At 52.6% G+C, this 26,764-nt stretch overlaps 2 protein-coding genes across 10 annotated transcripts in view; one reads left to right on the top strand and one right to left on the bottom strand.

The window, feature by feature from the left end:
* The window catches only part of LOC101067434 (leucine-rich repeat serine/threonine-protein kinase 1-like), a 28,740-nt gene extending 26,245 nt beyond the window's left edge, over positions 1-2,495 (top strand). For 8 of the 9 annotated variants that reach the window (XM_029845780.1, XM_029845773.1, XM_029845775.1 and 5 more), the window contains one exon: positions 1,916-2,495. In XM_029845780.1, coding sequence (XP_029701640.1) covers positions 1,916-2,093 — 178 coding nt within the window. In that variant the 3' untranslated portion in view covers positions 2,094-2,495. The remainder of the gene's footprint in view (positions 1-1,915) is intronic. The other variant, XR_003890420.1, reaches the window with a different exon arrangement.
* Positions 2,496-5,632: 3,137 nt separating this feature from the next.
* On the bottom strand, positions 5,633-26,592 carry LOC115251938 (chondroitin sulfate synthase 1-like). Its single transcript, XM_029845781.1, has 3 exons — positions 25,601-26,592; positions 24,151-24,646; positions 5,633-8,263 (listed from the first exon to the last, which is right to left on the bottom strand). The coding sequence occupies exons 1-3, from the start codon at positions 25,909-25,911 to the stop codon at positions 6,671-6,673; spliced, it is 2,400 nt and encodes a 799-aa protein (XP_029701641.1). The 5' UTR covers positions 25,912-26,592; the 3' UTR covers positions 5,633-6,670.
* Between the last annotated feature and the right edge of the window lie 172 nt (positions 26,593-26,764).

Raw genomic sequence — 26,764 nt, 5'->3', positions numbered from 1 at the left:
CACACACCCATCATCCATCCATCTATCCATCCATCATCCATCCATTATCCATCCATCCACCCACCCATCATCCATCCACACACCCCTCATCCATCCACCCACCCATCATCCATCCACCCATCCATCATCCATCCACCCACCCCTCATCCATCCACCCACCCATCATCCATCCATCCACCCACCCATCATCCATCCATTATCCATCCATCCACCCACCCATCATCCATCCATTATCCATCATCCACCCACCCATCATCCATCCACCCACCCTCATCCATCCACCCACCCATCATCCATCCATCCATCATCCATCCACCCACCCATCATCCATCCATCCATCCATCCGCCCACCCACCCATCCATCCATCCATCCATCCACCCACCCACCCATCATCCATCCATCCACACACCCCTCATCCACCCACCCATCATCCATCCACCCACCCCTCATCCATCCACCCATCCATCATCCATCCATCCACACACCCATCATCCATCCACCCATCCATCCATCCACACACCCATCATCCATCCACACACCCATCATCCATCCACCCATCCATCCATCCACACACCCATCATCCATCCATCCACACACCCATCATCCATCCATCCACACACCCATCATCCATCCACCCATCCATCCATCCACACACCCATCATCCATCCACACACCCATCATCCATCCACCCATCCATCCATCCACCCACCCATCATCCATCCATCCACACACCCATCATCCATCCATCCACCCACCCACCCATCATCCATCCACACACCCATCATCCATCCACCCATCCATCCATCCACACACCCATCATCCATCCATCCACACACCCATCATCCATCCATCCACACACCCATCATCCATCCACACACCCATCATCCATCCATCCATCCACCCACCCATCATCCATCCACACACCCATCATCCATCCACCCATCCATCCATCCACACACCCATCATCCATCCATCCATCCACCCACCCATCATCCATCCACACACCCATCATCCATCCATCCATCCACACACCCATCATCCATCCACCCATCCACCCACCCATCATCCATCCATCCACACACCCATCATCCATCCATCCACCCACCCACCCATCATCCATCCACACACCCATCATCCATCCATCCCACATCCATCCAACCAACCATGCATCCATCCACCCACCCATCATCCATCCATCCACCCACCCACCATCCACCCACCCATCATCCATCATCCATCCATCCACCATCCATCCATCCACCCACCCATCATCCATCCATCCATCATCCATCCATCCACACACCCATCATCCATCCATCCCACATCCATCCAACCAACCATGCATCCATCCACTCACCCATCATCCATCCATCCGCCCACCCATCCATCCATCCACTCACCCATCATCCATCCATCCGCCCACCCATCCATCCACTCACCCATCATCCATCCATCCACCCACCCATCATCCATCCACCCACCCATGCATCCATCCATCCATCCAACAACCATCCATCACCCATCCATCCACCCACCCCTCATCCATCCACCCATCCATCATCCATCCAATCATCCTAGTTCTTGTTTTCCCTCAGATGCTTTGAGGCATTGGCTCTCTTACTCTCTCACCCCCCACTCTCTCTCTCACCCTCTCATTCTTTCACCCTCTCACTCTCTGATCCAAGCTTCAGCTCCAGTGCAGCTGTAGGTCCTAGAACGTGGTGAAACACCAGGGCTGGATCAGAACCAGTCCTGGAACAACCTTCCAAGCTGGTTGAGAGCTGGTCTGTCTCCCAGATACAAACACAACATTCCCTTCACTCCTCCACTGTGTTTACTCTGAAGTAGGAGATGACGTCCTGATGCTCCACAGAGAGGGTGACGCTCTCCTTTCTTGTCCTCCTCTTTCCGTAGGAACCTGGAGGAGGCAGCTGTGGTGACAAATGACACCGTTGTCTGTGGTTTTCTTACAACAAACATGGAGTGGAGCCTGTGTGTGTGGAGGGGCTGGGGCAGCCAGGAGCTGGACGTCTTCTACAAGTCCTACGAGGAGTTGGCTCGTCTGGAGGCCGACATGAGGAAGAGAAGGTAGCTGCTGACCTCACTGGCCTTGAAGAACTATCAGGCAGGACAGGAGGTGATGGACGTCCCAGCAGGCAGGACAGGTGGTGATGGACGTCCCAGCAGGCAGGACAGGAGGTGATGGACGTCCCAGCAGGCAGGAGTGAGAGGACAGAAGACCAACCTGCATCCTCAGAGCTCAGCCAGAGGTCTCAGTGGTGGCTGTAGGGCACCTGTGGAACTCACCTGGATAAAGCTGCTGTAATTCCCCCCACTGCCAGAAGGGGGAGACAAGTTGCCTATTTCAGCAGTGTTCAGTTTGTAATTATGTGGGTTTTTTTTATTGCATCATGTTAATTTTGATGAGGGTGTGAGACATTTGTGTCTCGTGGAACTGCTTGAATTGACAATAAAATGTCTTAAAGCAGTCCCATATGGGGTTTGGACGCCGCTGTGTTCAGGTCTGCCGTGTTTTTTTAAATGCAGCGGTTCTGGAGCGGCGCTGCTGCTGCTGCTGGGAAGCAGCTGTCTGAGCAACCGAGCAGGAAGTGGATGAGCCCGTGGCAGCGACACTCGGGACACAGTGTTCCTCCTCCAGGGGTGGGTGCAGCCTTGACTCCCCAGGACTCTGTGTGCCAGCTGCAGCCCCCCTGCTGAGCTGCAGGGCGCCTCTCAAACAACAAACATCTGTTCTGCTGAGCCACACAATCATCCGAAAGTTCTGCAGCTTCTTAGAAATGCTTTTGGCTGTGATTGCTCTGTCATTATTAATCATTCGGGGATCTTCTCGGTGAAGTGTTTGGTACAAATGAGAGGACACGCAGAGCCTGGAGCAGGCAGGAACGTCCCCCGGGGGCTGATAAGATTCTGAGACGTTTATCAGAACGTTCTACACAGTGAACAATGTACATTAAATAAAGTTCTATGACATCATTGACACACACACACACGTATTTATGAGTGTGAGTGTGTGTATATTTATATGCATGTTTGTATAAAACCCCTAAACGATCCTGAAAGACGCTACACAGGTTTTCCTGGAGGTAGCGGTGAGCTGATCCCAGGGGCCAAAGTGGCGGCGCTGCAGACATGAATGATGCTCTTGTCAATTAGAAACGGCCTCTGTGGCGCTGGTGTGAAGACGCCGGCTCCCGGGGGCCCCGGTTCACCCTGCGCTCAGGACAGTGGACAGGAGAGAGACGCGTCCTGGTGAAGAGGTGTAATGTTGTCCCTGATGGCCTCCAGGGTCCAAGGTGTCCCGGTTAGTTAACTAATCTGTTGGTTATCTCCTCTGCTGGGCCCATTCCACCACTGGAGACGTAATAAAGTCTTTATCTGTCAGTACATCTGCACCCATGGCGTCCACCTCGTTATCAAATTACTGCCCTTAACGTCCAGATGTGAGCAAAACATTCTGGGCAGGAGGGTTTGGATCAACCACATTTGAGTCATCACCAGCAGAGTTTGTGTACATTTAATTTAAAGCATTTCGTTTATTTGCTCTTATTTTAACAACGTAAAATCCCTTTAATTCATCGGCGTCTGTTACAGTTAAAACCGTCTCTCGAGGCTTGACTGAGACCCAGGCCTGGACCCCAACACTGGCAGGAAAAAGTCCCCTTTAACAGGGAGAAACCCTGAGCAGGTCCAGGAGGCGAGAAGAACAGCTGTGACCTAGCAGGGGGCCTGATAGCTAAATGCTACTTTAGCCTTTAACAATGTTCTGCCTGCTGTTGCTGCATCACCATCAGGGTTCAACATGCGCTGCCTCCACATGTAGAGCAAAGATCCGTCTGATCCGGGGCTCATCCCAGCTCAGCCGGGTCTGCAGATGTTCCACTGAGCTGGTCGGTTGCTATCGTGGCTCAAAGGGTCCTTTAGGTCCCAAAAACCTTGTTCATTTAGGTTATTTCAGTACAATCAGTGCTGTCTCCAGACAGTTTCTGATGATGTGCAGCTCAGCTGGTCGAGTGGAAGCCGATAGAAACGGAGCTGCAGAGCTCAGCAGAACATCTGCAGCTCAACCATTTAAGGAGGCTTCATCACATACATCTACTGGCGTCTGCCAACAAGCGCTCATCAGGCCAAGACGTCAGCATTAAATCACGGCGGCTGTAAACGTGCGTGACCTGAATACGGCGAGTTTAATCATGTGCTCTCAGTTAGTTTGACTCACAGGCAGAAACCAGCCTGTCAGGTTATGAAAGAGGGCAGCACAATGGCTCTGGTTTACCCCCACTGCCTCCAGGAGAACATCTCAGGAGGGTTTGGCTCATTTTCAGGAAAAGCTCTGACACACAGATGTTTCACACCTCACTGTGTGTGTGTGTGTGTGTGTGTGTGTGTGTGTGTGTGTGTGTGTGACTTCCAGCTATGACAATGTTGGAGCAGAGAACCTCTCAGGAATTGGACCCAGTGACTCTTCGTGGGGGAAAAGGGAACTTTTACAGGACGTTAAAGCACCAGGAGGCTGTTTTCCTTCTGTCTTTGAAGCCTCTGGCGGTGATGGTGGCCATGGGGGGGTCATGCATAATGGAATGATAAAGATAGCTGCTAGCATCTGGTTTGGCTTAAGCACAGGTAAGAGGCTCAACGTTCTCCACATGGGCTGAAACAGGAACCTTCGTCTTGCTTTCACAATCTGCCTCACGTTTCCCTTAACTTGGAATATTTGGGTGCAGCAGCAGATTGATCACTAAATGGTTTGGTTTATAGTCCAGAAGCTTTGGAATGAATGATAAGTATGAGTCCAGTAGCTCGAGGAAAGAGCGAGAATATTCAGCTCTTCGTAGAACTCCAGCATCTAGAGGCTGAGGAGCCAGAAAGTGACGCGAGCATCTGTCAAAAACCAGGACCAACAAACAAATAAACATTTTCCTTCCTCCGGGATGACGCTCAGGAGGCTCCCGAAGCCTCCGGGATGACGCTCAGGAGGCTCCCGAAGCCTCCGGGATGACGCTCAGGAGGCTCCCGAAGCCTCCGGGATGACGCTCAGGAGGCTCCCGAAGCCTCCAGGTTGCTCAGGAGGCTCCCGAAGCCTCCAGGTTGCTCAGGAGGCTCCTGAAGCCTCCAGTTCTGAGCAGCAGCTAAACAGACGCAGATGAAGAGAAGCTCTGCAGAAGCACCTGAGCTCCAGCGTCTGGAACATTCGAGCTGTGCGTCTCTGCATAAAGCGTCCAGCAGCCTGTGTAGCAGATGTCAGGTCCTGTTAGTGGGACATTCTGTCTTTGGTTTCTCTTATTAGTTGAATTCAGATCTCGCTGGTTATTAAATGTTGGACGACTCAGCACTGGTACAAGAGTGTAATAAGAACCAGACTACTTTCAGATCCTGAGCCCGTTGTCCTCGGGGGGGGGGTGTCTTCTGTCACTTTAGCTCAGAAATCTAAATTACAATCATTAACCAACTGGGTTTCCCCTTTTAGAGTTTCACAGTGAAGAAACACCTCTGATCCGAAGTCGCGTTGCCTCACTTGTGCTGACTCGGCTCTCTGCGCATCTGTCATTCATTCGCGCGTGTGTTTACGTGCGAGAGCTTGACAGCGAACAAAAGACTGCGCACAATAAAACATGTCTTCCCCCATTTTATTTAATTTAAATATAAAACCGAGCCCAGTTAGGTGGGGCTGAAAGAACGCGAGTTACAAAAAAGATAAAACTAAAAGAAAAGAAGCGGGACTCATCCTGTTACATCATGGTGTAATGCTATAGCGGGACGTTCCGTCCATGGAGAGGGACATACAGGACCAGGACACGGACTCTGGAGCAACAGGCCAGATAGAACACCGAAGCTAAGTAGAAGCGGGACAGACGCCACACCCCCGTCCACTGGGACCAGCCTCAACAGCCTCAAAGGGGACCATGGAAGGAGAAACAGGCGTTGGAGCTGGTGGACCAGAGCGCCGCTGGGGGCCGGAGTCACGACCAGACCCGTCTCTGCCTCGGATAAACAGAGCCGAAGTGTTTACGCTTCACTGTTCAGCCAGTTTCATGTTGCACGAGCACACACACACTCACACACACACCCTCTTCTGAAGCAAACTCTTTGGTGATTATGAGTTTAGCCAAAAGGAGATAAAACGAACCCACAATCAACCGGGCTCCAGCCTTTCGGCACACGGGTCCGACAGTCGTGTGGTTGACATCAGCTACAAATTCAATAAATTAGACAGCAAAGGGTGAAAATCCAGCAGTTGGGTTTACAGACGGGAACGAACAGGAACAGTCTCGTGGTCCAAAGCGTGCCGACGTGAGCGGCGCCGTCTGTCCAACAACTGGAGACGCGTGTCCACACACAACCATCAGGTGTCTCTGAGCACTGCTGGACTCCTGGGTACCGGGACAGGACACTCCTCCGGGGCCGGGGTCCGTCCGGGCCGCTCAGGCACCAGTGGGTCCAACAACCCTCCAGCAGGTATTGCAAGTAGAGGCCAGCCTGATTAGAAGTTGTTCCTCGCCGTCTTTGTTAAAAAAAAAACAAAACAAAAAAAAAAGATATATTCTGAAAATATATCTACAGTAAGTCTTTTAAAAATAAAAAAATAAATTAGGTAGAGAAATGCCGGCGGGGGAGGGGGCGAACCCGGTCCAGCCTCGGCTTTCCAGTCTCTCATGCTGTCCTGACTGAGTCGTTATTGCCGGCCAGTCTCCTGAAGCCGTGGTCGTTCTTCTCCAGCCAGAGCTCTGCGAGCTGTTGGGTGGAGCCGTGCGACGAGGCTTTGGAGCCCAAGCACATCTTGTACTGCTTGGCCTCCAGGTTGGGGTCACATATGACCGGGTGGTGGATGTGCACAATCCCCGTGTCTGTGCTCCTGAACAACTTGACCCCCGACTGGACAAATTTGTTGAAAAGGTCCACGTCCTCCAGTCCCCAACCCTGTATGGAGGTATCGAACCCTCCAGCTCGAACCAAGTCTCCCTTGTGCACACACACGATCCCGAAGCCGTAGTTCCGCCACAGGCCCGTCTTGGACGTGAAGACGTAGTGGTTGTTGCTGGGCACCTTCCCGGCATACACCACCTTAGGGTCGTACTGGCTGAAGATGATGGGGAAGTAGGCCTGCTCCCCCAGAGCCGTGTTGGCCCGGCATCTTTTGAGGAACTCGCTGGTAAAGAGCAAATCCACGTCGCAGTAGAAAAGCAGGGAGTCGTTGGAAAAATGCAGGGAGCCCACTTCCAGAGCCAGAGCCCTGGAGAAGGAGCCGGTGACCGGCTTTATCTCCATCTCGGCCCGTGGATACTTGATGTGGTACTCCCTCATCAGCTCCACCTGCTTCACCCGCTCGGTGTTGTTGTCCGTGCTGAAGAGCAGGACCAGCAGCTTCACGTTCTGGTTGGGGATCAGGCAAATCCGTTCAAAGTTGGCCATGAAGCGCACAAAGATGTCATAGCGTCCCGACAGGGGCACCAGGATGTTGATTTTCTTCTCCTTGGGCTCGCTCTGGTCCTGGCCGGACGTGGCCAGCTTGAAGGGGACCAGCATCTTAAGGGAGTTTGACAGGAACGAGAGGGAGTCGGAGTCCTTGTTGATGTGACTGGCCAGAGCTCTGGCGTCCATCTCGTCTTCCTCTCTGAACTGGATCTGGCTGAAGGTCTGCTGCAGGTAGGCGTGCCTCCTCACTGGAACCGTCATGGTCTTCCCTTTGTGCTTCTTGTACAGCAGCAGCAGGTCGAGCACGTACTCGGCCCCGTACAGGGGGTTGACTCTCCGGTAACCGTACTGGATTTCCTTGAAATCGATCACCCGCCCCCGCGTCTTGGCGTTGGCGTTGATCATCTCCATAACTTGCATGATGATGTCGTCCAGCGCTTGTCGCTGGGAGGAGTCCATCCCCCGGCGAGGGGGCTGACCATCAGACGCAGAGAACAAGTATTTGCCCGTCAGAAACTCCCACTCCAGAACGTCGTCTCTCTGCTGCGGGTGGAAGCGCATGAACGACGGCGGCATGCCCAGCTGGAGGTTCTCTCGACTGGGCTCCGCCGCGCCGTAGCGGCCCATCTGAACGATCTCCCGGTGGAGCTGGATGGTCCGGTGGCGCAGGTCTGCGATCTTACGGCTGAGCATGTAGCTGTGCAGGCGATACTGGTAGGGGGGGTTCTTGTTGGGGTGCAGCGTGATGGCGCGGTGGATCTTGCTGTTGTGCAGGTCTCGAATGTAACCCTTCTTGTTTGGTTCATAGTTCTCGTAGAAGAGCTGCTGCATCTGCGGAGGCAGAAGAGGAGCCCGTTTAGTATCAACATGGTGGTACTTCAGAGGCAGAATCATTCACAATCGCTCCAATAACTGCTCAGGAAAAGTGTCCCGAGTCATACCCCCCATCCCCCCGAGCGAGTGACTGGGCGATGACCACAGACCTGCCTCGGCTTCACCACCCAACGCTTTATCAAATAGCAGAAAGTGGAAAGTGTAAACATTGAGACAGCTGCCTGGGAGCAGCTGGAAGGAACTCGATCCCGGTCAGAAAGGCAGGATTGTGTGGTGGCTTCCAGGGGAGGGAACAGCTGCAACCCCTGGAAAGTCTAATTTGAGAGGATGGCACTGGAATGCAGCCACAAGCCAGATCCCTGGGGGGGCTGTGCAGGGAATAAGACAGGACAAGTCTGAGACTACAGGAAAGTGATAGCAGAGGCTTTACGCGATGGCAGGAAGTGCACGAGCAACTCGTCCACAGTGCTTCCTGCCAGCCAATCAAAGCCCAGTAATCACCTCAATAACGGAGGTCTTGTTGGGCTGCAGGGGTGAAGGGTCACTCCAGAAATGGGGAATAGTTGTGCTGGTTACAGCTTTAGCTGTTTTTGTGATGTGATGAAGAAACGTTGGCCTTAAAAGGTGGTCAGTTCTTCCCAGAGCACCTAGTAGATCAAAGCAAAGGCTTTTTCTTTGTTCCTACTCAGAATGAAAATAAGAAAACTGCCTTTCCAGTTTCTCCCGTTTTACAATCCTCTGCTTGGTTTTGGGACCCAAGTTTAAGCTGTGCTGAGTAGTTTCCTGCCTCCCCTGTGGTGAAGAAGAGCTTTGTTCCGGCTCAGACTGCATCCAGCAGGGAAAGCACCAGCGGTCATCTGCTGAAGGGTCGGGGGTCAGGATGTTTATGGCCCCCCCCCACAGCTCCACCGTCATTAACATCCTCCACTTTCATGGTCGCCGCTGTAGCTTACGTCTCATTAATGCCATGTCTTCACAGTCATTAACCTCACAACATCCTCTGACAGCCAACAGACTAGTTACAGGTTATGTGGAGGCTTGTCGCCCCCCCCCCCCTCCCGAAACGTTGACTCCAGCTGAAGAGTCCAGCCAGAAGAGTCTTTAGTTTTAAACAAAAGCAGGTGAATCTTTTCAAGCTGGAATTGTAACCTAATAATAGCTTAAAGCTCCGTTAATGACTTTGGATAATTCTTGAGGTCTCTCTAAAAAAACAAAGGCAACAATTTGGGGTTCAGGGATTTAGGATTTAAGGGCATTTTCTGGCTGTACGCACCTAAACACACACACACACCTTTCTCCAGAGAACTGGAGCAGTGAGGGAGCAGACACCCACAGCTACACTGAGCAAGCACTGACATGTTTGCTTCAACCGCTGCTTTGGTTTATTCATCCATTTGCACACCTGGCAGGTCAGAGATGACGTCATTGACACATTTCCTTGTAGTTGTGTAGTTTGTCTGCTTCTCTTCCTCCTTATTAAAGGATAGGAGTTAAGAGCTAAGAGCTATGGGTTAGGGGTTAAGGGTTAGGAGCTAGGGGTTCAGAGTTAGGGTTAGGATTTAAGGGTTAGGGGCTAGGAGTTAGGGGTTAGGGTCAAAAGTTAAGGGTTAAGAGCTAAGGGTTAGGGTTAGGATTTAAGGGCTAGGGGTTAGGAGTTAGGGTCAAATGTTAAGGGTTAAGTGCTAAGGGTTAGGGTTAGGATTTAAGGGTTAGGGGCTAGGGGTTAGGGTTAGGATTTAAGGGTTAGGGTCAAAAGTTAAGGGTTAAGGGCTAAGGGTTAGGGTTAAGATTTAAGGGTTAAGGGCTAAGGGTTAGGATTAGGATTTAAGGGTTAGGGTCAAAAGTTAAGGGTCAAATGTTAAGGGTTAGGGTTAGGATTTAAGGGGTTAGGGGCTAGGAGTTAGGGGTTAGGATCAAAAGTTAAGGGTTAGGGGATAGGGGTAGGAGTTAGGGGTTAATGTCAGGGGTCTCTCTTCATATTCAGCCATGATGTTCCCTTTCTGACAGAGCTAAAGCCACTAACATCAGGCTGTTATCTGACCATTTCAGCCCCCCCCCCCACACACACACACACAGGCAGCTTTCTTACTCCCCCCCCCCCCCCCCCCCCCCAACACAGGCAGCTTTCTTACTCAGACAGCAGTTGACAGGTCTCACGTCTTAACTCACACAACAGTTAAACTCCACCAAGATGGCGGGTGTGATGGGTGTGTTTGACGTGCGAGCTCTTTGTGTAGCTCACGCTTTAGGACCTGCTGTGAATTTGCGACCCATGAAGGACCGCTGGTTACGACGGCCATAACGTTGTAACGAGTAGGAAGAGGAGTGGACGTGGTTGTCACAGAGGAACAAAGGAGAATTATTGTCTCAATCAGGAGACGACTAATCATGATTTAGTGCTACCAGCTGGACAGGACGCTGGACAGGACCGGTGATCCAGACGCGACCGTCAGGCCCACATCTGGTACCACAGAGAGTTCTCCTCTTCCTAAATGGACAGGTATGAACAGGTGTTTAGTTCTGTCAGGTAGGAACTAAGGCTCTGTGAGGAAAAAGAGGTTCTGGTGGTCATGGTGACGTTTAAATCTCTTCAAGGCAGCTAGAACCCGTTTAATCAGGAGCTGGTGCCAAAGAGGACCGGCTATGGCTCCTCAGCTCGTAGCTGTGATCCTGCTCCTCCAGACCAGCCGAGCTTGGGTGGATCCACAGCAAGAAGCACTTTGTGACATCACGGCAAAGGCCTAAATTCTAAATTAAAACCTTCCGTGAAAGTGAAGGGAAAATCTGCCCAGTGTTGGGCAGGTTTTCTTTTTTTTTTTTATTGTCGAAGGTAATTATAGCTGTTTGTTGGGCAACGGCATACTTGTGGAGTCCTGCTGTTCTCTGGAAGCAGCATTTAGTGAGCCGCCCATGCAGGCTTCAGAGAGAACAAGAACCAAACTGTGGGTGCAGGAAATCTCAGGGACAAGTGATTTTTTACACAAATACGCCCAACGACTGGTAGTCAATGTGCTTCTGAAAGCCTGTAATCGACCTTAGTCGCTGCCTAAACAAGCCCTCACGTCCAACGGAGAACTTTCCCCGACGTCTCAACACACGTTCCTGTTGGGAGCGCCGACTCGAGTCCTGAGTCGGAGACCAGGAACCAGTCAGGGCACCACGTCCCAAGGTTTGTCCTGTCATAGGGGTTCCTCCTCTAGAGGCTCAAAACACAAAGGAAATGGACCGTAGACAAACCTGACCCTGACCCTGACCGTCTAAAATCAACCTTCACAGCAGAATACACCAAGTAGACACAACAAAGCACACAGAAATACAACAACAACAACAACAACAACAACAACAAGCTGCTGGCTGCATTAAATACAAGGATGTCCTGGGAGGAACTGGGACAAGATCATGTTATGTGGAGGGAAATCCATCCATCATCCATCCATCATCCATCCTCCATCCATCCATCATCCATCCATCATCCATCCATCATCCATCCATCATCCATCCATCCATCATCCATCATCCATCCATCATCCATCATCCATCCATCATCCATCCATCATCCATCCATCCATCCATCATCCATCCATCATCCATCCTCCATCCATCCATCATCCATTAACCATCCATCATCCATCCATCCATCCATCCATCCATCATCCATTAACCATCCATCATCCATCACCCATCCATCCATCCATCCATTAACCATCCATCATCCACCCATCCATCATCCATCCATCCATCCATTAACCATCCATCATCCACCCATCCATCATCCATCCATCCATCCATCCATCCATCATCCATCCATCCATCATCCATCCATCATCCATCCTCCATCATCCATTAACCATCCATCCATCCATCATCCATCCATTAACCATCCATCATCCATCACCCATCCATCCATCCTCCATCCATCCATCATCCATTAACCATCCATCATCCATCCATTAACCATCCATCCATCATCCATTAACCATCCATCCATCCATCATCCATTAACCATCCATCCATCATCCATTAACCATCCATCCATCCATCCATCATCCATCCATCATTCATCCATCCATCATCCATTAACCATCCATCCATCCATCATCCATCCATCCATCCATCATCCATTAACCATCCATCCATCCATTAACCATCCATCCATCCATTAACCATCCATCCATCATCCATTACCCATCCATCCATCCATCACCCATCCATCCATCCACCCATCATCCATTACCCATCCATCCATCCATCCATCATCCATCACCCATCCATCACCCATCCATCACCCATCCATCATCCATTAACCATCCATCCATCCATCCATCCATCATCCATTAACCATCCATCCATCCATCCATCCATCCATCCATCATCCATCCATCATCCATTAACCATCCATCCATCCATCCATTAACCATCCATCCATCCATTAACCATCCATCCATCCATCACCCATCCATCCATCACCCATCCATCCATCCATCCATCATCCATTAGTGATGGGCGAGCGACACTGGTGCGTCAGCACTGTGCCGAGAGCTCAAGAGTGAAACCCCCGTATCGGTGCGTGTATCGCTTTAAGAAAGAATCACGTGACCGATACAGGAATTGTATCGTTTGGATGAGCCGCGCCAAAGTGTGTTTATAAGGAAACAAACTGTATCGACATGTCGTGGGTTTGTTGGATGGAGTTTTGCAGTTGCGCAATTATGGATCGTTCTAAGAAGTTTTCCCCAGGGTGGAATAATTTTGATCTTGTGACTCCAAACGAGGGAAATCTTTTTCTCCTTTGAGCATTGTTTACTGTTATATACAATTTTTAACGGTGGCGCTTTATCAGTTTATCAAGTGAATGACCTGTGATACATATGATAGTCAGTTAAAGAGCCTTACAGTTGCTTTATTCATTTTATAGGGTTTGTTTTTTAACCAGTGAATGCAATGCGCCACCTTAGTCTTTACTCTGTTCTAGTAAGAGGTTTGAATTGTTTGTAACGTTTTATGTTACTGTAGGTGAAGTGTCGGCTCTGCTCCACAGAGCTCTCTCTCATCAATAAGAGCACTTCATCAAAGCTGAGGCATTATAGAGCTCGGCATGGAGGGGCAGGAGTGAATGGAGAGAGGCCACACAGATGCAGGGAACATGCAAACTACACACAGAGAAGCAAAGGATTCAAACCCAGGACCTTCTGGAGCACGATGCTACCTCCAGCAGCAGCTAAACCCCAGGAGAGGTTTGGTCAGTGTGCTTGTCAGGTAGCATTGCTGCACATGCAGCAGATGTTTGCTGCAGATGTTGAGGAGCGTGTGGGGAATTCAGCTGTCCCCTCCCTCCTCCAGCCCTGCAGCCTGCCTGGAGGAGGAGGAACTGTTGGGGTGTGAGGAACTAATTACAGCCCTGCCTCTGTGTGATCCCAGGATGGTACAGCGGTGGGCTGCTTCCAGATGTCACCACTGACCTACGTGGAGGCCTGGGAAACTGCCCCCCCTCGCAGAAAATAGCTGCTAAAAGCAGCCATGTCAGCTTTTAGCTAAATATGCACCAGGGGCCACAGCTCACTTCTTCGATTAGGTACAACTGTCCTGTCATTATTGGGGGGGGGGGGGGTGACGCTATGCTGCTGCTATGGTTGCTAACCATGAGGGTTGCTAGGCCTTCTAGGGTTTAAGAGGACTTTCAAAGGTTCAGTTTCCGTTAGCGGCCACAGAACAAACCCAGAAATGAAATGTTTGCTATGAAGCATCCAGCCCACATTTCACAGGATTCTACAGAGGATGTATAGAATTCATTTGCCTTTAAAGGCCCAAGTTTCTGGAATGAAACTAAAAGAATGAAAAGTTATACAAATGCAGTAAAAGCCGTCACTTTATATCTCTGACTGGAACTTGGAATGGAGAGTGCTGCCATCTCGCTTTTATGAAATCACATTCTGTCCATTCTCCCGGGAAAGAACTCGCAATTCAAAGATCTGCTGAATACGACCAAGATTAGAAATGCTGAGACTGGCACCAAAAATCAAGAGATATCCATGCATGAGGACATGTTGAGATGTTTATATTTGATCCATTGTGAACGCATTCCTGTCACACTCAGACCAGTTTTCCTGCATCTCCAACTCATTTGGATTAAAACTGATGGAGAATGCGCAGCTTTGCTGCCGCTTCAGTCAGTGAGAGTCACCTGACAGGAGGGACGAGAGTCACACCTGAGGACAGCGTCCATCTCCTGATGAGGGTGGTGGCCGGAGGCTCGGCCGGTGCCAGAACGTGCATTATCCACCCCCCGAAGGAGGAACCAGGGGACATAAACATCAAATAACTCTGAGGCTGGCTGCATATAGACGCTGGCAGCATATAGACGCTGGCAGCATATAGAAGCTGGCAGCATATAGAAGCTGGCAGCATATAGACGCTGGCAGCATATAGAAGCTGGCAGCATATAGACGCTGGCAGCATATAGACGCTGGCAGCATATAGACGCTGGCAGCATATAGACGCTGGCAGCATATAGACGCTGGCAGCATATAGACGCTGGCAGCATATAGACGCTGGCAGCATATAGACGCTGGCTGCATATAGACGCTGGCAGCATATAGACGCTGGCAGCATATAGACGCTGGCAGCATATAGACGCTGGCAGCATATAGACGCTGGCTGCATATAGACGCTGGCAGCATATAGACGCTGGCTGCATATAGACGCTGGCTGCATATAGACGCTGGCAGCATATAGAAGCTGGCAGCATATAGAAGCTGGCAGCATATAGACGCTGGCAGCATATAGACGCTGGCTGCATATAGACGCTGGCTGCATATAGACGCTGGCAGCATATAGACGCTGGCTGCATATAGAAGCTGGCTGCATATAGAAGCTGGCAGCATATAGACGCTGGCAGCATATAGACGCTGGCTGCATATAGAAGCTGGCTGCATATAGAAGCTGGCAGCATATAGACGCTGGCAGCATATAGACGCTGGCTGCATATAGACGCTGGCTGCATATAGACGCTGGCTGCATATAGACGCTGGCAGCATATAGACGCTGGCTGCATATAGACGCTGGCAGCATATAGACGCTGGCTGCATATAGACGCTGGCTGCATATAGACGCTGGCTGCATATAGACGCTGGCTGCATATAGACGCTGGCAGCATATAGACGCTGGCAGCATATAGAAGCTGGCAGCATATAGACGCTGGCAGCATATAGACGCTGGCAGCATATAGACGCTGGCTGCATATAGAAGCTGGCAGCATATAGAAGCTGGCAGCATATAGACGCTGGCAGCATATAGAAGCTGGCAGCATATAGACGCTGGCAGCATATAGAAGCTGGCTGCATATAGACGCTGGCAGCATATAGAAGCTGGCAGCATATAGAAGCTGGCAGCATATAGAAGCTGGCAGCATATAGAAGCTGGCAGCATATAGACGCTGGCAGCATATAGAAGCTGGCAGCATATAGAAGCTGGCAGCATATAGAAGCTGGCAGCATATAGACGCTGGCAGCATATAGACGCTGGCAGCATATAGACGCTGGCAGCATATAGAAGCTGGCAGCATATAGAAGCTGGCAGCATATAGAAGCTGGCTGCATATAGACGCTGGCAGCATATAGAAGCTGGCTGCATATAGAAGCTGGCAGCATATAGACGCTGGCAGCATATAGAAGCTGGCAGCATATAGAAGCTGGCAGCATATAGACGCTGGCTGCATATAGAAGCTGTCCCGGTCACTATAGGCAGCCTGTCCCGGTCCCTATAATGTAGTCTGTCCCGGTCCCTATAATGTAGTCTGTCCCGGTCCCTATAGTCAGCCTGTCCCAGTCCCTATAGGCATCCGGTCCCAGTCCCTAGAGGTAGTCTGTCCCGGTCCCTATAGGTAGCCTGTCCCAGTCCCTATAGGCATCCGGTCCCAGTCCCTAGAGGTAGCCTGTCCCGGTCCCTATAATGTAGTCTGTCCCGGTCCCTATAGGTAGCCTGTCCCAGTCCCTATAGGCATCCGGTCCCAGTCCCTAGAGGTAGCCTGTCCCGGTCCCTATAATGTAGCCTGTCCCGGTCCCTATAGGCAGCCTATATGTAGATATATATGTCATATGTAAACGTGGCCTGTCTCCAAGCCAGATTCCAACCTTTCTGGTTATTCTAAAATAACACAACAGGAACTTTTGGAGTGGACTTTAGCCTGTTCTAATGGTAGTTTATCATATTTCCATTCATCTAACAGAATGTACCAAGAAGGCTTTTATTACTTTTATGAGCAACAAAGTGAAATAAAATCACTTATTTGTCAAAGAAGGGGGACATTTCTCTCACTCCAGTAGGATGATTTTATTTTAAACTTGTTCTGGTTTGTACTGGTTTGATGTGGTTTGTCTTGCTGCCCAGCTGGAGGAAGCTGTGTGCTCTGCCTGCTTCTGCTCTGCGTCTCCACTCAGACATCTGCTGAGAGCAGCACAACAGCATCTTCACAAACCACTGAGTCAGACCAAGATGACAACACCAACGGCACAACGCAGTCAGCAGTCGGGCCGACTGGCAAAAGTGACTTTCCAGCGGCCTTGTGCTGCTGTGCTGCTTCGCTCAGCCCTGAGCTACTGTAAGTGTTCATCGTCTAAGAATGTGATGAATCTGAGCAACGCTGAGAACATTAAAAAACTCCATTTATCACCACCTCCCAATAAATGTTGAGTCAATCAGAGACCTTAGAATCTTTCTATAGCTGACTGGGAGCCAGTTTAGAAGCAGAGTTAGGTGTTCTGGTCTTTGTTCTGGTCAAAGCAGCAGTAGTAGCAGCAGCAGCAGTAGTAGTAGCAGTAGTAGTAGTAGCAGCAGCAGCAGTAGCAGCAGTAGCAGCAGCAGCAGTAGTAGTAGCAGCAGCAGCAGTAGCAGTAGCAGCAGCAGTAGCAGAGCAGTAGTAGCAGTAGCAGTAGCAGCAGCAGTAGCAGCAGCAGCAGTAGCAGTAGCAGCAGCAGTAGCAGAGCAGTAGTAGCAGTAGCAGTAGCAGCAGCAGCAGCAGTAGCAGCAGCAGCAGCAGCAGAGCAGCAGTAGCAGCAGTAGTAGTAGTAGTAGTAGTAGTAGCAGCAGCAGCAGCAGCAGCAGTAGCAGCAGTAGCAGCAGCAGCAGTAGCAGCAGCAGTAGCAGCAGTAGCAGCAGTAGCAATAGTAGCAGCAGCAGTAGCAGTAGCAGCAGTAGCAATAGTAGCAGCAGCAGTAGCAGCAGTAGTAGCAGCAGTAGTAGCAGCAGTAGCAATAGTAGCAGCAGCAGCAGTAGCAGCAGTAGCAGTAGCAGCAGTAGCAATAGTAGCAGCAGCAGTAGCAGCAGTAGCAGCAGCAGTAGCAGTAGCAGTAGCAGCAGTAGCAATAGCAGCAGTAGTAGCAGCAGTAGCAGTAGCAGCAGTAGCAATAGTAGCAGCAGCAGTAGCAGCAGTAGCAGCAGCAGCAGCAGCAGCAGCAGCAGCAGCAGTAGCAATAGCAGCAGTAGTAGCAGCAGTAGCAGTAGCAGTAGCAGTAGCAGCAGTAGCAATAGCAGCAGTAGTAGCAGCAGTAGCAGTAGCAGTAGCAGTAGCAGTAGCAGCAGTAGCAGTAGCAGTAGCAGTAGCAGCAGTAGCAATAGCAGCAGTAGTAGCAGCAGTAGCAGTAGCAGCAGTAGCAATAGTAGCAGCAGCAGTAGCAGCAGTAGCAGCAGCAGCAGTAGCAGCAGCAGCAGCAGTAGCAGTAGCAGTAGCAGTAGCAGCAGTAGCAATAGCAGCAGTAGTAGCAGCAGTAGCAGTAGCAGCAGTAGCAATAGTAGCAGCAGTAGTAGCAGCAGCAGTAGCAGCAGCAGTAGTAGCAGCAGCAGTAGCAATAGTAGCAGTAGCAGCAGTAGCAGTAGCAGCAGTAGCAGCAGTAGCAGCAGCAGCAGCAGTAGCAATAGTAGCAGTAGTAGCAGTAGCAGCAGTAGCAGCAGCAGCAGCAGTAGCAATAGTAGCAGTAGCAGCAGCAGCAGCAGCAGCAGTAGCAGCAGTAGCAGCAGCAGCAGCAGTAGCAATAGTAGCAGCAGCAGCAGCAGCAGTAGCAGCAGCAGTAGCAGCAGCAGCAGCAGCAGCAGTAGCAGCCGCAGTAGCAGCAGACCGAAGGTTTTCCCTTAAATCTCCAACCAGGCATCGCCTAAACAACATGCTTACGGCTTTTGTTAGCTACAACATAATTAGGACGTCAAAGAAAACCTGAGGCTACACTGTACCTGGGGCCCACGTGCACGGAGCTGAGAGAGACACAGTCATGCTCTGGTTTCCTGTTCAGAACGGCATCCTCACCTCTCCCGACCTTGCTGGAGCTGCAACCCGAGTCCAGTACAAACTCCAAGCTGCTGCTGTCCACAAAGACACCTTTCTACTCCGGCAGCTACGTTAGCTACAAGCGCTCCGTACGCATGAACACTCTACCAACACTTTAGCCCGACTTTTTCCAGCACCGACATGCTGAGGAAAACTGGTTTCCTTATTAGAGCAAACACATGGAGGTACTGTCCCCGAAGCCTCCTCTGCCCTCAGCAACGCTCTTAGCAACCATTTACTGGACGAGGAAGAGAGCCGAGAGGGACAGGACAGCGACGGGACGTGTCCACGTGGTAGCGTTCAAACCTGGGACTGCAGTTTGTGTCTGAGCGATACGGCTGGAGACAGGGTTATCTCCAGCACGCCGCCTCCTTATCTGACCTTGGTGTGCTTGGTGATCGACCTTGCCGATCTCTGGCGGCTGCGCGCTTTTATCGCGGCCAACGAAAACGACTGAAATTCCGACCCCCGGTCGATCGGGTAGGAGGTAGAAGGCCGTTTAAGTGGTGTCACTTCCTGCTGCTGCGTCTCATCTATGAGGAGGAAACACATGGCGGAGATCCGCGGGGGCCTTTGTAAGACTCTTACGACCTAATCTCCTTTAATTAGGTGCACCTGGCTTCACTACCAGGGTGAGTGACTGTGATAGGAGTCATTATGGAAGGAGCAGGAGGGGAGGAGGCACCTCAGGATCCCGGAGAACCGGCAGGGGACGGACAGCTGCCCTCAATGGGCGCGCAGGAAGGGACTCGGCTAATCATAGCGAGCCCAGCGGAGGCGGCTGGCGCAGGCCGCTAGAGATAAAGCTGAACGTTGGTGGCTCGTTAGAGGCTCGTTAGAGGCTCGTTAGAGGCGGCCTCAAGGCCGCTCCGCTCCGTACATCACTGCAGGCACGCTCCTGCTCCAACCAGCCCGAGGACGTCCGTCCCATCAATGAGGCACAAAGACTTTGGCCTGGAGCTCAGGAAACCGACCCAGGGGCTGAAAGTCAACTTCCATCCATCCAAGCGTCCTAGATGCCCAGATGCATGATGGGAAAAGAGACCTCAAAACCAACACTTGGGCTGGGTAGTGCAGACAGACAGACAGACAGACAGGCAGGCAGACACAGGCAGACACAGGCAGACACAGACACAGGCAGACACAGACAGACAGACAGACAGACAGACAGACAGACAGACACAGGCAGACAAAGACAGACAGGCAGACACAGGCAGACAAAGACAGACAGGCAGACACAGGCAGACACAGGCAGACAGACACAGACAGACAGACAAAGACAGACACAGGCAGACACAGACAGACAGGCAGGCAGACACAGACAGGAAGACAGACACAGGCAGACAGGCAGGCAGGCAGACACAGACAGACACAGGCAGACACAGGCAGACACAGACAGACACAGGCAGACACAGGCAGGCAGACACAGGCAGACACAGGCAGACAGACACAGGCAGACACAGGCAGGCAGACACAGGCAGACACAGGCAGACAGACACAGGCAGACAGGCAGGCAGGCAGACACAGGCAGACACAGGCAGACACAGACAGGCAGGCAGACACAGACAGACACAGACAGACACAGGCAGACACAGGCAGACACAGGCAGGCAGACACAGGCAGACACAGGCAGACAGACACAGGCAGACAGACGATGGAACCAAGCGATGCTGCCGATCAAAAGCAGAGCTCCGACGGTCACATAGCAACCACCTGACCGGCTGCGTAGCAACATAGTTTACATTCCGTATGGTTGCCCCTGGCAACCCTCCAAACAAACACTGTCCTTGGCGTTACTGCCACAGCACCTGCTGAAGACGCCATCTGAGTACCTCTTCCATCGTCCTGCTCAGCTGAAGCTGCCGAATTCCTGATCGACACAGGTGAGATCCACCTGGAGTTCCACCTCTGTGTGTGTGTGTGTGTGTGTGTGTGTGTGTGTGACAGAGGTGGAAAGCTCCCTGCAGCACACACTGCTGCCACGATCAGAGCGAGTGTACGTGATGTCGGACCAGGAGGAAAGTGTGAAGCCACAAACCCACCAAGAGCATCAAACCCTGTCGTCAACAGTCTCATCTCTTGGGTGGGCGGAGCCTCTGGTCGGGGCCGCCGGCCCTCTTCGCCAACGTGGCTCCGTCACGCGGGGCTACGATAAGTAAAAATGGGGATTTTACTTATCCTAAAGCGTCGGCAGCCCTGCAGTGTGTCTCCGAGCTGCCCGTTCTGTCACCCAGCCGGTCAGACCATCGGACCCGATTAGATCTGGCACGTGGGTGTCGGAGGAAACCAAAGGTTAAAAATAACGTTGCAAACGGTGACATCAAACGCTGGTGACGCCGCAGTGTTGTGTGCTGCCCTGGTTTCACCGTCACGTATTATTTCACAGACGGACCAGTGTCAACTCCTCCAGAACCAACGGAGGAACTGCCAGTGAAGGCTTGCTCCTAAAATAAGGCTACGCCCTTGGGAAAGAGCCTGGACTCTTCTGAACCACCTGAGCATTAGCTGTTAGCATTAGCTTGGAAAACCCAGAGCAATAATCTCGCCGCATGGTGTAACCGTAGAAGGTGTGAAGAGAAACACACCACAAACAGACCCTGCTCTGCTGGTACCGCCATGCCGACGTCCTGCAAACATCAGGCGTCCACGTAAGCTGAACAACCGGCTAAACTGTGACGAGCAGCGACCACACGCCCTCCAACAGTTACGAGAGTTAAAGAGGCGTTGGACGAACCTACGCAGCATGAACCGACGTGTCGCTCAGATCAAAGCCGAGCTCATTTGGACAAACTCAATCAGAAATGAGGAACATGCTGGTTCTGCCAGAGCGAAAGAGGAAGCTAAGAGCACAAAGGAGCTGTTGTTAGCACGATGAGTTTGCATGTAAGACCGTACACTCTGACGGCAGGTTGGCAGCCCCGCAAGCTGCTCTGGAGAAATTAGGATTAGTGGCTGGACCTGCGGCCCTCAGCAGTGCAGCCTTGTGATTCCCATTAGCTGTGCAGGGAAACAGGGATTCCTCCCAGCTCCTCACTAGCAATAGCAATCAGACAGCACGGAGTAAACTCATCAGCTCCTCAGCCGCTAATGCTACTGCCACAGGACCCAGCTCTGGGTCTGCATGCTACAGGGAGGGTGGGGGAGGGTTGGGGAGGGTGGGTGAGGGTGGGGGAGGGTTGGGGAGGGTGGGGGAGGGTTGGTCAGGGTGGGTGAGGGTGGGTGAGGGGAGGGGAGGGTGGGTGAGGGTGGGTCAGGGTGGGTGAGGGTGGGTGAGGGTTGGGGAGGGTTGGTCAGGGTGGGTGAGGGTTGGTCAGGGTGGGTGAGGGTTGGTGAGGGTGGGTCAGGGTTGGTCAGGGTGGGTGAGGGTTGGTCAGGGTGGGTGAGGGTTGGTCAGGGTTGGGGAAGGTGGGTGAGGGTGGGTGAGGGTTGGTCAGGGTGGGTGAGGGTTGGGGAGGGTTGGTCAGGGTTGGGGAGGGTTGGGGAAGGTGGGTCAGGGTGGGTGAGGGTTGGTGAGGGTGGGTGAGGGTTGGTCAGGGTGGTTGAGGGTTGGGGAGGGTTGGTCAGGGTGGTTGAGGGTTGGGGAGGGTTGGTCAGGGTTGGGGAGGGTTGGGGAAGGTGGGTCAGGGTGGGTGAGGGTGAGTGAGGGTTGGGGAGGGTTGGTCAGGGTTGGGGAGGGTGGGTGAGGGTGGGTGAGGGTACAGCAAATATAGTTAGCACAAGTAACAATTCCAGAGGGAATCAAACTGTGTTCTAAAACCCAACAACCCACAGCCCAGCCAGGCTTTGACCAGTTCCACTGGTTGCTACTAGACTCCAAATGTTACTAACACACACACACACACACACACACACAACGCTGATGCATCTCATGCTAATTCAGCCACCAGCATCAGTGTTTATTTATGCACCAGCGTTAGCATTTATTTGCTCTTCGGGCCTCGCTGGCGGCGCCCCCCCTTTAGCATAACAAAAAGCTGCTGCTGAGGAGAGTCAGAGCGGCGCTAACAGGAAGTCTGAAACTACGTGAGGTTAGCTGTGGAGAATGTGTGGCGGTGGGGGAGGTGAGGGAGAGGAAAAACACACACTGATAAGAGTGTGTTGAGGCATCACTCCCAAAGTTGCTGGTTGACTTCCCTGTGGATGGGCTGAGCCCGAGAGCTCCACAAATACACATCAACTGACGACCAGATAAGAGAAGAGCCCAACGACCTCACGGGTGGGTCGCTGCCCTCGTTAGCAAACCAGCCAACTCCCAAATACTTGATGGTGTTGGTCACGTTAAAAAGACAACTAGCGCTGCCCGAACCTTCGAGCAAACCCGCAGCAGGCCTATGGGACGAGCCGTCGCCGGGCAATCCTGATATGTGATCTAATAATAACCTCTATAGGTAACAGATGTGAGGCTTAACTACCTGGTGTGATGCTAAGGGAGGACTGGAACAGGCAGATGACCCAACACCGGCTCGTCTGAGGAAATCTGGCGAGTTTACCGCAACCCTGACTGAACGGGCCCCCCCACGGGTTCGTCTTTACGACACAGTTCCTCCAGGGTTTCCTGCCTCTTGCTCATTATCTGCAGTGTGATGCATGCTGGGATGGACATAACCGTCCTGCTTCTATATATAGACCTTGGAGCAGCCTGCCTCACGGTCCCGTCCTCTAATCAGCCCACTACATTCGACCGTTACACACTTTAAAGGGTGCAAACCTGTGGAATGCGGAGTGAAACGCACAAACGCACGCTGTGTCGGGGCCAGTTGTGATAGAATGCAGAGCAAATTAACCACCAAATCCTCGGGGGGGCCACGCGCTGGCAGGGCTTCTGCACGTTAAGGAGATTAAAAAGTCTGCGCGCTGCGAGCGTGCGTGGGCAGGGAAAGGGAAACATTCCACACGAGCGCGACCCCTCATGACCGGGGGCCACCACAGCAGCGACGGTCACACTGGAGCACAAGTGTGAAACCCCCCCCCCGCCAGGCCGTGACGGACGAGGCCGCTGGAACACGCCGGCATTCATCACGGCCGCCTCGCGGCCTCCAGAAGTCTTCAAAGGGAAACAGCATCCAAAAGCACCAGCCTGGCCCCGCCCCCAGGACCAGCCTGGCCCCGCCCCCAGGACCAGCCTGGCCCCGCCCCCCTAATGTGGCCCAGTTAATAACTGTTGGACAGGAAACAAACGCAACTGCGCTGCGCCTCTAAACGTGGCCAGTAAACAGTTCGGCCTCTAAAGCCGCGCACCACTGAGGAGCTTTTGTTGGTCTGGGAAGGAATGCGGTCGGAGTGAAGAGCGGTCACATGAGCGCCCGTCTGTGGCGCCGCCGTGCACAGACATGTCAGGGAGCAGACCGTGCACGCGTCCCAGGAGGAAGTTCCTCGGCCCGGACTCCCACGTTTGTGTAAACCACCACGCGGGGCAGCGAGTCAGCTTCAACAATGCGCCCGGGGTAAATATTGGCCAACGCCCCCCCCCACACCTTCGCTGCTGTGATGTCACCACCGCGGTACCCACCCTGAAACACATCAAACGGGCCCCGAGCAAGTTCTGTTCGAGCTACGACGGGACTCTTACCTCATAGGACCAGACGCACTGGACGCCGGCGAACCTGCGCACGCAGCGGCCCACCTCCACGTCCTCGTGGGTGGTGTACATCTCCTGCAGGCACTCTCTGATGTGGGGCACCATCCTCTTGAGGACCTCTCTGCTCATGATGACCCCGGGGCCGCCCATGCAGAAGTTCTCTCCGGGCTCCAGGGCCAGTTTTCCGAGCTCATCCCGGGCCCCCATCCCCGTCTGTCCCAGGAAGATGGCCTCGCTGCTGTTGAGGCTGCGCAGGAAGCCTTCCAGCTTCTCGCCTTTGATGTAGACGTCATCGTCGGCCCTCATGAACCACTCGTACTTGTCCAGGTAATGGTCGTGCATGTACTTGAGCATCATGAAGGACTTCTTCTGGGGTGGATACGAGTCGTCCACGTTCCTCAGAGCCACTATAGGGATGGGTATGGAGGTGTCGGAACCTTCGCTGGAGAAGAACTCCACGTGGCCTGGGATGGTCTGTGCCCACGTCCTATAAACAACACAGGGACAAAGGGGACGATTACAGCAGCGGGGCAGCATCGGGGCTCCATTGCCCAGGTGGAGGACACACATCCGGACCGGAGAGCCATTTCCTGGGATGCCCTCCAGCACGGCCTGTTGCCCCAGTAGCTGGGTAATTAACAGAAGATGGGCAGATCATTAAATACTCAGGGTAAAAGAGCTCAGCTTGGATTGTGCCAGCTTGTCTGACGGAGGAGACGGAGACGAACAGATGCTGTCCCCCATACTGGACAACACATTTACTGGAGACACAAACGCACAATTGAAGGGGGAAAGTCCACAGTTGCACCGGTCAGGTGACTGGGAGCGTCCCGGGGAGGCCACGCCTTCACTCTTAAGGTCAGTGGCGTGGAGACGGACAGGTAAAAGGGTGCATCGCCCCCCCCCCCACCCCCCACTCACACGGAGCAGAAAGGGGCAGCTCCTCGGACTGGTGTCCACCGGGGAACCATTGAGACGACCCTCCCCTCGCAGGCAGATTTAGACTTCCACCCGATTCCATCAAACAACCTTCAGATCCATCAGAGCTTAAATCCTCCAGAACACCCATCTGAATGACCTCTGACCCCAGTCATCAACGAATCCGTTAAAACACGTATTTAAAGGCTGGACTTTAGCAGAGCACAAAGACTTTCATTGTTGAAACGCCACCGTACATTTACAAGAACTAATGGCGCAAAGACGTGCGCGATAAAGCGGGTCAACGGCACCATCTCGGTGGATCTCCTCCGGGCTGGGGGGCACCGGTCCGTGGAGATGGACACCGAGGTGAGACACGCAGCCTTAAGCCCGAGCAGGTGGACCGTCCGTGCCCGGGGCCGGGCCCCTCTCGGGCCAGGTAAGCTTCTAAAGACGGCTCCATGATGGCGCTAATGACAAAGTCACCCTTCGGGCGGACACAAGCAGCCCTGTTCCGACTCACCTGTGCGCGGCCACGGCTCGGTTGTTCAGGTATTTCTGGGCCGTCATGACACCGACGAAGAGGAACTCGTTGGACCTGGAGCCAGGGTGCTCGGTCGCCGGGGAACCGTTATCCTGCGCGGGCCAGTGGCCCCGGCGGTGCTCCTTCAGGAGCCCGCTGTTCAGTCCACACCCGGCCGGGTTCGCCTTCCGCTTCTGCCCTGCCTTTTTCAGCTCGGTGGCTTTGGGCAGAATGAGCCTGGACGCCAGCGTGAAGCCGACCACCAGCCCCAGCAGGACGCTGAACCACGCTCTTCGGCTCCGACCTGCCATTCCCCAAAAGTTGTGTCCTCGCTGTCGACGGTGGAACGCGGATCTCTCGCAAGCATCCAATAAAGCATTAAAACACGAAAACCAGCCGTCGTCCGCTCGGCAGCGCGCCCGTGTGATCAGAAAACCGGGCTCCCGGACGCTCGTTCATGGCAGAAAAGCCCTTTCTTCCAGCTGCCTACGTTGCATCGCCGTCGTCTCCTTGAAGCCGCCACCTGAATCGCTCTCGGCCGTTACTCCCGCTCGGCATCAAGCCGCGGGGGGGGGGGGGCGAACACGCACGGTCACGGCTTCAGAGGACACCCGTGGCCTTTAACAGCGGTCCCATCTTTACATTATCTCACTAATGGGCGAGTGTCCGACTGCCAATCTCGCGATCGCGAACGGTTTAACAGTGGTCTGACCCGTCGGGGCTTCCGTAGGAGCTTTTCTCCGCCTCCTCCTGATTGGCTGAGCCCGGAATGGGTGGGTTCCGGAAGTGACGTCTCTCCCCGGCTCTCTTCAGCATTTAATATTCCTGAATAGAGGTTACGTCACTTCACAATAGATTACGGACAATATACTTTCACCATTTAACAGCTTCGACCTAATTATTTAGAGTTTGAATCGCTGTATTTAAATAGTTGAACGCCAATTTCAATAGACGCAGTTGAGTGGCTCCGACCGGTGGAGAATTGATAACAAGTGTTTCCTATAAAATGTTGACACGTAATAAAAAAGTAAAGAAATCGTCTCATGTAAACTCGTGAAAGACATGATCGCCACACGTGTCAACAATCATCGTGATCTAATCGGACTCATCATCGTGCCTCCACAGAGGCAAACATACGTGAACGGAAAGAGTTGTAGGTTCCGA

This window comes from Takifugu rubripes, chromosome 13 (genome assembly GCF_901000725.2).
Source record: "Takifugu rubripes chromosome 13, fTakRub1.2, whole genome shotgun sequence".
NCBI classification, from domain to species: Eukaryota; Metazoa; Chordata; class Actinopteri; order Tetraodontiformes; family Tetraodontidae; genus Takifugu; species Takifugu rubripes.
This window is presented reverse-complemented; position numbering and strand designations above follow the sequence as displayed.